Below are 11,670 nucleotides of genomic sequence, written 5' to 3'. Positions count from 1 at the left end.
TCGTGCTACAGTGTATGTCGATGAAAATCTTAGGTCACAGCCCTAACAGTAGACCAACCAAACCAACCTATCAGAATCGATATACTGCTGCCTGCTGTGGCTTGAAACCACTTTGAAGAGGACAAATAGGCTGATCCAAACTCTTACATTTGTGTGTTGAACAAAACAAGATGATGTGAAATAGGATAAAGAGTTCCATAGAGCTGAGGTTAACTGAAGAATCAAGTGACTCGAGCGTCTTCTTTCACATTACACACAATGAGCCTCATTCAGGAAGCGATGTCCAAACACATTTGTTATTTATGTTCGTATCCACAATGTGTTTCTTTGTAACTTTTGATTCCAGGGATTAACCGATGTTTATGTGAAGAGAACGAGGATCTGACGCTGTAGAAAAGTCGGTTTAAAGGCACAATATCATTATGTATTCAATTTCTGGGATGTGCCAGAGTATTTGCACATGGCACAACACCTGTCTTCACATATTGTTTTATATTATAAATGATATCATGATTGATGATATGATGATATATAAGCGAAGGTTTATTAAATGTTTCCCCGTTCATTGTGCCGTTTCTTTGGGAGTTTAAGATAAGATCAAATAAGAAGTACTTTATTGATCCCAAGTTGGGAAATGTTTGTGTTGCAGCAGCATAAAAAGACATGGCATTGTCAAATAAAATTAAAAGACTAGAAATAAACATTTTAAAATGTCGACATCTCAATAGCAATAACATATTGGCCGTTCTGCTCAAGGTTATAATGTTGAATTACAAATGCACAGTGACCAAATATAAAGCAACATATGATATACATAAGTATGTGAGTAATGGAATATCAAATATAAGATTGGATATAAATATGAAATGTACAGTGTGATTTAGAGTCAAAGAGCTGATAGTGCAACATGTCCTCCAACTCATACGACCAAATAGGTCGATTGTTTAAGCAGCTTAGATTACGACCCATAGCCACGTTTTAAAGTGTAGCACCTCTAGTGGTCGTGTAAGAAACAACATGCTCCCGTTTATTCACAAATAACCCTCTCTGTAAAATCCTAAATTGTAGGATAGTTTGGCCATTAAAACGCTTTTTGATTAGATTTCTAGCGAGAAGTGTATATTGTACTTTTAGTGATGCTGGGGTCAAAGGACAGAGGGTGTCAAATGTGTAAGTTGCGTTATTGGGCTATATAAATAAAATGTGATTGATTGATTGCTGCCTGAAAATGTTGAACTTTCCTCCATTGATCCAGCTTACGTACGATACCGGCCTGCTGAGCCAATTGGTAAAACATTATCAAACCACCTCAACTCTTTACTTCTGTTGACAGCCATTTAATCGACCAGCTTGAAGTGTATGGAAAAAATGGTCTGAACTCCTGTCTGCTAATGTATCCAGTGACTGTCATTGAAATAATAATAATACATTACATTTATAAAGCGCTTTTCCTGGTGCTCAAAGCGCTTACAAGCAAGTAAAACAAAAATAACAACAACAGTAGAAAGTGCTAAGCTAGGTGGAATAAGGGCAATGGGTTAGTTGATTAGGAGTTGAAGGCAAGAGTGAAAAGGTGAGTTTTGAGGGATTGTTTGAATGATGTGAGAGTGTTGGCGAATCTGACGTGGCTGGGGAGGGAGTTCCAGAGGGGGAGGGGCTGCGAAGGCCCTGTCACCCCAGGTCCGGAGCTTTGTCCTGATGGGCTGCAGTAGGTTAGCTTCAGCAGACATGAGGCGACGGGTGGGGGTGTGTCGTTGGATGAGGTCACAGAGGTAGGGGGGGGGCAAGGTTGTTGAGGGCTTTGAAAGTGAAAAGTAATATTTTAAAGTCAATGCGGTGTTTGATGGGGAGCTAGTGGAGGTCATGGAGGATAGGGGTGATGTGGTCGGAGCGTCGGGTGGAGGTGAGCAAGCGGGCAGCTGAGTTTTGGACATATTTAAATATATAGAAATGACACCAATCTGAATGTCCTGCAGGCAGCGCTGAATGATAGCAGGGATTACAGCACACAGCAGGTGGCAGGATAACCACTCAGTGAGTCTCTGAATGAAAACATGCTGCAGGCAGGTTTTTAAACTGTAATCACTTTCTATACTGATCTGAGTACTGCAATATGGTATATCTTTAAGAGAAAAGGCAACTGTTTTCCCTTACAGGGCCATAAATACAGTGTAATCAGATTACTGTATATCTTCTCTGTAAACTGTACTCTTCTAATACTTTAAGTGTGAATCTATACCGCCTGAATCTGCTCATGGTTTCCACTTTCTTTGGTTCATTTGTTCTGTGTTTAATTCAGCAGGTGAACCTATATGTTCATAAAATAGTGTGTGTGAGCTCAACTGTGTGTGTTAAACTAAAACGGAGCATTTTTAAACGGTAGTATGTGCTCCTGTGTTTCATTGTAGGTGTGTAGGCTACTGCCTGAATATGCTTGACAGGTTTTCCTATCAATCAAATCCTTTTTTATCCTAAATATCTTTCTTTCTACTTTTCTACGGTCACATTGTTCTATTGTCTTACATTGGATATTGAGGTAATCCAAAAGTAACAGAAAGTAATCAGGTTACTTTTATATTTTGATACTCAGATTAGGTTACTGATTGCATTGGTAAGTAATTGCGATTTTTAAAGTAACCCTCCTAACCCTTTGTATAACTCAAGCTTGAATGCCTCGTGCTCTCCAGTCGTGTTTGGCTGCTGTTCCTAATCTGGGACGATGCAGTCTCTCATCTGATTTGTCCCGTGTTGGTTTGAATTACAAACTGTAGTCGAGGCAGGACGGAGGGGACAAGGGAGTTTCCTTTTAGAAATGGAGCGAGGCCCCAGGCTGTAACACGATAACAGTAGCTGACGACTGTTGTGCCAAGAGGTTACTATAGGTCACAGACTACTGTAATGAGTTTAGAGAGTGACTGTTCTGCCTGTAAAAATATACACATCAGTAAGTGAGACATCTCCTTCCTAAAGCTGATAACATGCTTCCGTTTTATTGGATAGTTTGAAACTTATTTAGAAAATGTATAAGAAGTGTTTCCCTCCCTACTTTCTTCCTTTGTTCCCTCTTCCTTCCTTCCTTCCTTCCTTCCTTCCTTCCTTCCTTCCTTCCTTCCTTCCTTCCTTCCTTCCTTCCTTCCTTCCTTCCTTCCTTCCTTCCTTCCTTCCTTCCTTCCTTCCTTCCTTCCTTCCTTCCTTCCTTCCTTCCTCTGTCTGTCCTTGTAGGAATCTAAACTGCTTCCAACTGCACTAAGACATGTTTTTTGTTTGTTAATAATTGATTTAATGACTGTGTGTAATTTAATATGTTTTTTGATCCGACCAAATATTCTAAGAGAACAAATAAACCTACAAAACAATCCCACTTTTCATCAGATCTCACATTTGGCCCTAATCGTCTTCCATAGGATCGTATGGATCTTGTATTTATCCCTCCTATTGTCTTCGTTCCCCCCCTTACTTTGGTGTTCACGGTCAAATTTGACCGGTCCTGTTTTAACTGCTATTACATTAACACAAAACCCATTAATCATCACCACATTTTATTTAACACCCTTTCAAACTGTACATATTGTATCAGACTACTGGTATACATGAAAAACTGCAGTAAATATATAAAGAACAGACACTGAACATGTATTGTGTTTGCCAGGTGTGATCCATGTGGGGGGATGGGCACATAAGAGCGGGAAATATGTCAAATTGTGTGTGTGTGTGTGTCACATGGGGGGATTGGGCACATAAGGGGGGGGGAACACATCTAGAGTGTGTGTTTGTTTGTGTGTGTGTGTGTGTGTGTGTGTGTTTTATTCAGATAAAACACACACCGGATCCGGATGGTTACTAATTCCTTTTCTTTATGGCGGTCATCTTTGACCGGGAACACCATGGTGTTACAAAGTGGACTAAATCATCCAAAATGCAATGAAAGTGGTGATCAGCAATTTCACATGTTCAAATGTCTACTGTGAAGGATATCATGAAGCCTTAATGCAATCTAATGTAAAACTAAAAAGTTATGATTGATGAAAGTAGTAAATCGGTCAGATTTATCGGTCAGGTTAATCTCATCAAAACCTTTTGGAAATAAGATTAGTAACATGTACATGTTATGTTGAGCTGATAAATGTGTAAAATAAGACTTATACCTGTTGAGGGCTGGTTGATGATATTGTGATGCTGCTTTAATATGCTGCCTTCGTCTCTCCAGTGAGGTTTATCATTTAAAAATAATTGCGAAGCTCTGCTGTACATGTTTCTTGTGCATATTTTTGTGTGGGTATTCTTATTGTACTTTCTTGTATTCTGTATGACTTGATTTTTGCAAAACGTATCAAATAACAAGCAAATTCCTTGTATGGTTAGACTTTGCCATACGGCTAAATGAGCTTCTCAAAAGAACTGCTATGAATAAAATAAAAAATTAGCACAATAATTTGTATCATATTCAGCCATTTTGTTTATGTTCACGTTTCTTTGCACAGTCAAATCAATTTATCTTGCACTAAAATACATGTGCTGTCTCAGTTTGCATTTAAGAAATGTTGAATTACTTCAGTTCTAGTATCATAAGTCGGATCATTAGTCTAAAGTGCTGCAGCTGTTCCTCTTTTCCCTCCAGATGTTGGAGGTTATCCAGACAATAACCGAACAGCTCCTCCCTGTGGACAAATCTGCAACTCAATACATAAGCACGAGGGAGTTTGTGAGTTAATGAGTTGCAAGGCAATCACGTTTTAAATTATTTTCATCAAATATAGAAAAAGAGATTCGCCCTCTGTGTGTGATTGACCCGGCTTCTTGTCAAATAGACACTGAGGTAAGCTGAGATCATTAAGACAGTGAGGAATAAACCGCTCAGGCATTAAACTGCATGCCCATAACACGTTTTTGCTTTCATTCATTTAATAATTTACTTATTAACAGGTGCCTCCACTATTTACCACATGGCTCTGCTTCTAAAGCACGCTGAAATGAACACGTTTCCATTTTTAATGCTTCAAATCACAACATTTAACATTCATCTTGTGTTACCTCAAGTAGCTGCAACGATGCCACGTTAATATTTAGGAATACGATTTTTTTTAAATGTTGTAATAATGAGTTTTTCAGTCCTAAAGATTCATAAAAGTCATATTCATACAAAACAATGTTAGTGACAACGCACCTACATTTGTGTAGTAAATGTGTAACTGTGGTAAAGTAACTACAAAATGATAAACACTGCAGAGAGAGGAAGTTGATCTCAGGGTGCGTTCAATGACACATTTTGTGTAGTGGGAAGCATCGGAATTTTGCCACACGATCAAACAGGTGGTATTTACTTTTCACACACTGCTGAACAAACATGCAAGACATATTAGCAGAGATGGGAGAAGTACTCAGTTATTGTACTTGAGTAAAAGTAGAAGTACCAGAGTGTAGGAATACTCTGTTACAGTAAAAGTCCTGCATTCAAAACGTTACTCAAGTAAAAGTAGAAAAGTATTATCATCAAAATATAGTGAAAGTAGCGACAGTAAAAGTAGTCATTGTGAGATTGGTCCATTTCAGAATAATATATATGATGTGTTTTATAATGATTGATCATTAAAGTGTTCTCAAAGCTGGTAAAGGTGCAGCTAGTTTGAATGACTTTGTAGACTGCAGGGTAGCTTGTGAGTTTACTCCAGGTGGAACTAAAGTCTGATTCAACACTTGATTATATTTCACATCATTCATCCACATCTGTAAAGTAACTAAAGGTATTACATACATGTAGTGGAGTACAAGTACACCATTCACCTCTGAATTGTAGTGGAGTACACAGTATCTCAAAGTTATACTTAAGTACAGTAGCCTACTTGAGTACATCTACTTAGTTACTTTACACCTCTGCCAATATCACAAAACAAGTTTGTCTCAGTGGGATTTACAGAATAACAAACATAGATGACATATGATTACATATAGTTAAAATTACAAGAAAATACACAACAACAATTACATTAACTTAATAGGGTTAAGGTTCAATTAATTAAAGCCACCTGTGTTATGCAAGATTATTGAACAGGAGCAAACACACTCAAAGGCGACATATATCGAGTGTGAAATGAACGAGGGTCAATTAATACATGAAAAATGAGGGTTATAACTTATATGAAATCAAATTAGATATTCTTTTAGCATATGTATATTATTTGTATTTGTTACTAAGCTCACATATTTCAAAAAGACACATTGCATCTCAAAGAAAGTATTTGCTGCATTATTCAATATTAAAAAACAACAGCTAGACTTGGTGCGTCTCTAAGCAAATATCTCGATTGTGAAATATACGAGGGTCAGTGAATGCAGCATTATTTCCTGTTCTAAGGATATATCGTCAGTTGAAGCCGAAAGGGGGAGTTCAATGTATTTCATGTTAAGGTATTTCTTTGACATTCAGTTTAATGTTCATTTCTTGAGCCGTGGCACAATAGAGAGCTTCTTCAGCATGTTTTGGGAATATTTCGACGCGGCTCGACGACTCGGGAATTCAGCGAACGAGGTAAATGTTAGCACACAAGCTAATGCGGAGCTAGCCAGCAGCTAACTTACTGCAAACTAACAACCAAACGTTAATTTGTGTGTGTCTTTATTATACACACATGCTTAACCCAAGGAGATGATTTTAGACACACACTGGGACTTTACACTGTAGGTGAATGGCTGGAAGTGTGTATTGACGGTAACGAAAGTAACGCATTTCATCAACAAGTGGTCTTTTATTTTGCACTGTGTGTGTGTGTGTGTGTGTGTGTGTGTGTGTGTGTGTGTGTGTGTGTGTGTGTGTGTGTGTGTGTGTGTGTGTGTGTGTGTGTGTGTGTGTGTGTGTGTGTGTGTGTGTGTGATCCATTACTCGGTTTGACATCCGAGTAATGGATCACATGTAACGGGATTAAGTAAGCAGGATACATAAATAATGTTACTGTATTCCCGTACAGTTACATTAAAGACTAAAAGCGTATGCTACGGGGGCTGACAGGTGCAAACGCGCTGCAACGACCCTAACACTTACATAAGGAGCTTCAGAAACGATGCATTTATAGAAATGTTCCAAAACACATGCAAATAGAGACACATGTTCAGCAACTAGACGAGTAGCATGTGCACTGTTTTGACTCAAAGTGCTGCATAAAGGAACATAATAATAAAGTAATAACACATGCATAACAACCCCATGTTTTGTTATCTCTTATTCGCTGGTTTATCTCCGCTTTGCTGTCAATGTCAGGTGTTACATAACGTGCATCATCGTTTAATCTTTTAGTTATTTATTTATTTTTGTATTGCATGTCTTGCAACCAATATCTTGTTATCATTTATTGAAATGGCACAACCTTCCCAATATGTTGCACACCTCCCTTAGTATCTTCACAGCTTTCCACTTTAACGACACGTTTGATTTGATTTTCTTATTCCGAGTACTTTTCTAATTGTAAACTGTACGTAGTCTTTTTGAACATCCAGATTTCATGTTAATCATTTTCTATATCTTTACGTATAATCGTTTTTATAGAAGAATCAGAATGGGTTTTGTTGGTAGGCAAGTAGTAATAGTGTAAGTACTCTTACATTGAGGGATAAATGCTGCTTAGAAAAACACAGAAAGAAGAATACTAGCAACAAATAGTATTTACATTTTGTTGTTGTTGTGAGGGGCAATATTTACACCAAATATAATGATGTGAGATGCATTCCTCCTCCCACCATTTTGCACTTTTCTGCACAAACTACCAATGATCTTTTATTGCATTGCATATCCTCTTTGTGCTCCGTACTGCAAACTATCACAACCAGAATCTGTTTGGTTACCAAGTGGTTTACGCAGAAGAAGAATTGGCTTTGGTATATATATATATATATATATATATATATATATATATATATATATATGTGGTGCATGCAAAGACAGAAAGAAGAAAGGAAACATTTAAAATAGTAAGTATTATTATAAGCTATTTAAAAAGACGATTTCATGACTGTTTTTGACAAATTAAAATTAAGACAGAATATATAATAATATTTTTGTTTTGCAATTTTCTGCAAAAAGACCACTTAACTTTTATTTATTTATTTAGCATTTTGATAATCCATACTGCAAACATTCACATGTTCCTTCAACTATTTTGCACATGTTTGCACAAACTACCGCTCATTACTCCCCCCTCTGTTCTTCTGCTGCAAATGTATATTATTTGTGCAATACTTAAAAGTATTATTTCATATACTCGTGGTACTCGTTGTACTGGTAGCAACAGGTTAAGGCACAGGCAGGACAGTCATTCACTGTATCCTAGCAGCAGTTTTAACGTTGTCCTATTTCCTCAACAATATCGCCGGTTTCAACTAGTGTGGGTCAGAGTGTGTGTGTGTGTGTGTTTTTCCTACCCAGCAGGTCGGGATGAGTCTAGGGGAGATTTACTGGTCTACGTAAGAAGCTTAAATAGTCGCACACACACACACACACACACACACACACACACACACACACACACACACACACACACACACACACACACACACACACACACACACACACACACACACACACACACACACACACAGACGCGAGCAGATATTGACAGGGAGAGCACACTTCATATCCAGGCTGTAACATGGAGTGGACAAAATAGCTAAAACATGAAACTGCAAAAACATACAAGTCGATATAGGGATTAATGTCACATATCTGCTAGGGTTGGAAATATATATAGATATTATCATATTGTGGGGCAAGACTAGATATTGTAGCAGTCTTTTCCAAGTTTAAACTGTTTTCTTCCAAACCTACCAGACTGATCTAACTGTTTGATCATTTCCTTGTACCAACTTTGTCGTTATATTCACATCAAGGATTATTATTCATCAAGAAAATCACGTTTTATCTTTAAATATATATATGGTGAAATCAGTAATAGTCAACGCTACAATGACGTTGCATTATCGATACCGAGATATTTGTAACTGGATTTGAAGTTCCTGACTTCTTGATAGCTCTTTCTTTTATGAGACACTTTCAGCAGGAATGTATTGCAGGAGTATTGTACAAAAAACTGGGCTTGCATTGCACGTCAACATATCAGAAAGAATGGGCTCAGATCTAACAGATAAAATGCATATGCTCATGGATGAGAGGACGCTGATTTTGTCCCATCAACACATGAAGTAGAGTTGCTTGTCTTGTCAATCTCAAATGTGTTCAATAATTGTCATTCGGTCGTCTCATGAGAACATTTGTCATGTGGGCGGCGGCCAATCATAGATGACCTTTGCTGGCATTTGAGGGCCGTAGCGAGTAATGTCCAAGCTGCAATGTGACAGCAAACATCACAGTGCAATTCTCTGGTACATAGCATACCATTGATTGAGTGTCTGGAGTTAGGTGTATTACAAGCTGATGACCAAAGGGCTCACCTCTCTTAAACATCTTTAGGTAACCTTCGTCTCATTCTTTTACATTTGAACACACACTGGTGCGGGAGGTGTTTTGCTGACAGACACAAGGTGGTCTTAGCTAGATCAGAACTCAATCTCAATCTTTATTTATTTATATAGCACATTTGAAAACATCAGTTGACCAAAGTGCTGTACAGGGAACAAACACAACATCAAATAACAAGACAATCATTTAAAACATGAATAATAACACATTCAAATGTCAAAATGATCATAATCGAGGAACTACCAGACCATCCTCTGGTGAAATCCTCAGACACTCGCCCCGCCCCCTTACTGTGTATCGCTCACTGATTGGACGATGCAGCGCATGCACTGATCTGGCTGTCATCACAATCGGACGTCGCTTCACGTGACGCTCCGGAGGAAACGACGTCCCATTGCTCTTAAAACTCATTTCCCTGCTTCTCGTGGTTTCCTCGCGTCTCTCCACGCTTCCCTGGTGGGAGGGACTAGTCGCAGGGAAACGACGCAAGTGAAGGACGCAAGGATTCCATTTAACCGAAGTGAGATGCAGCCCAAGTCTTTGTCTTTTCTTTCAGTAACTGTCTGTTCTTAGCTCATCAGGTATGCATTTGTACTGATCCTTCAGTCTTATTAAAGTCCTATTGCCTTCAGGAACAGCTATGAAGTTCACTCACATTAAAGGTAGGTAAGTTTGAGAAACCGGCTCGAGATACACTTTGTGTTATATTCCATGGAATGCTCTTAACATCCCGATAGCAATTAATATCTGAAGTGCTTTGACAAAAAATACAAAAAATGTGTCTGTGGAAGCCGTGGCGCTGTAAAAAGCTCGACCAATCATCTGAGCCGGCCCGGCTAAAGTAACTGGATGGCCTACCTGCCTGTCAGCCTTCCATCTGGGCACAAACTTATCTCGTGCCCTCATTGGTCATGTGCGCGTTCGTGTGTTGGAGGAGGGGCTCTGTAAGGAAGTGGCAGATTTGTTCCGGTTGTGTATTTTCAAATTCTAGCGATCTCGAGCTGGTTTCTCCAGAATGACCGACCCCACCTTTAAGGATTTTGTAAGAAGTCTTGATGCTCTGCACTCTGTGTGAGTTACTGATATCTAGATGTCAGTAACATTGAGTATTGCAAACTATAACGTAAAGTTAGTAGTGAATTTCTCATCTGATTCCCTCCTAGGTACACATTATTTTACAGGATACGTTTTTGTGAAAGCAGCTTTATGTTCGAAAAAGTGACGCCATGATGTATGATGTTTGAGTGACATGCATAAACCCTGCTATAGTCATAAGGAAAGCACAGATTTATTTACTAAACATGGATCAACTTGTAGCATATTCTAGCCGCTGCACCCCACCTTAAGTGTTGTTTATTTTCTTTAATATGCAACAGAAGTTACTGCAAATACAGCAGAAGGTTCGTCTTGCAGAAAGGAGCTAGCAGTAAGATATACAATAACATAGTTTGAGAGGTTTCATGCAAAGCAGATGTTCGTCTGACTCTTTGTTCATAGCCTCTCTGACCTAAAGATCTGAACTGAACTGAACTTTGATGAGAAGTAGGTTTCCTCGTCTTTCATCTAGACAGCGGGACACTTTGCAGAGAACCTGTTATGTACTGCTTGATGTTCCTAAACATATACCCCTGACTCTATATCAAGGTTTACCCTTCCTTCCCCACTTTCGGTGTCACTGTCGGTCCCACAGCATGAACCCTCCATCTATCGTGTGGTTGTATCTGCAGGAAGCCTTCCTCGAGTGAAAAGAGGAACATGTCTCTTTTTGTGTGGACAACATGTCATGATGTGTCCCTGCAGAGGTGCACCCAGCTGAGGGGACAGGTGGGAATCAATGCAGAGGTTAGGGTGCACTTCTTTGAGACTCTCCAGTAGGATGCACCTGGTGCTGGCCTATTTTTCTTTTATAAATATTTTTCTTAGTTTTCTTGTTCAACACCGTCCCTTATAGATACTGTCTTGTTACGTTAGTGAGCCGGATCATTTGGCTCGGCTCTCTTAAAGCGCCGGCTGTGTCGGCTCCCGAACGGCTCTTCATGTTTCCACAGTTTACCACGGAGCCTCAGTTTCGCCGCTGCGAGGCTCTGGTGCTCGCAGCTCACGCGCGTGCACGGCTCATCGCGTCCAAATCGCGCACGTTCCGTGTTGTCCTGTAGCAGGCACCGCCGATGTCGGGGAACCGATCTTCAATACTCCAAAAAGAATCC

At 39.2% G+C, this 11,670-nt stretch overlaps 1 protein-coding gene across 5 annotated transcripts in view; it reads left to right on the top strand.

The window, feature by feature from the left end:
* Positions 1–1,850: 1,850 nt before the first annotated feature.
* Positions 1,851–11,670, top strand: part of elk4 (ETS transcription factor ELK4) — a 32,638-nt gene continuing 22,818 nt past the window's right edge. For 4 of the 5 annotated variants that reach the window (XM_034236571.1, XM_034236570.1, XM_034236569.1 and 1 more), the window contains exon 1: positions 1,851–1,903. In XM_034236571.1, coding sequence (XP_034092462.1) covers positions 1,864–1,903 — 40 coding nt within the window. In that variant the 5' untranslated portion in view covers positions 1,851–1,863. Of the gene's footprint in view, positions 1,904–6,271; positions 6,527–11,670 lie in introns of those variants that run through there. The other variant, XM_034236572.1, reaches the window with a different exon arrangement.

This window comes from Gymnodraco acuticeps, unplaced genomic scaffold, assembly GCF_902827175.1.
Source record: "Gymnodraco acuticeps unplaced genomic scaffold, fGymAcu1.1, whole genome shotgun sequence".
Taxonomy (NCBI): domain Eukaryota; kingdom Metazoa; phylum Chordata; class Actinopteri; order Perciformes; family Bathydraconidae; genus Gymnodraco; species Gymnodraco acuticeps.
This window is presented reverse-complemented; position numbering and strand designations above follow the sequence as displayed.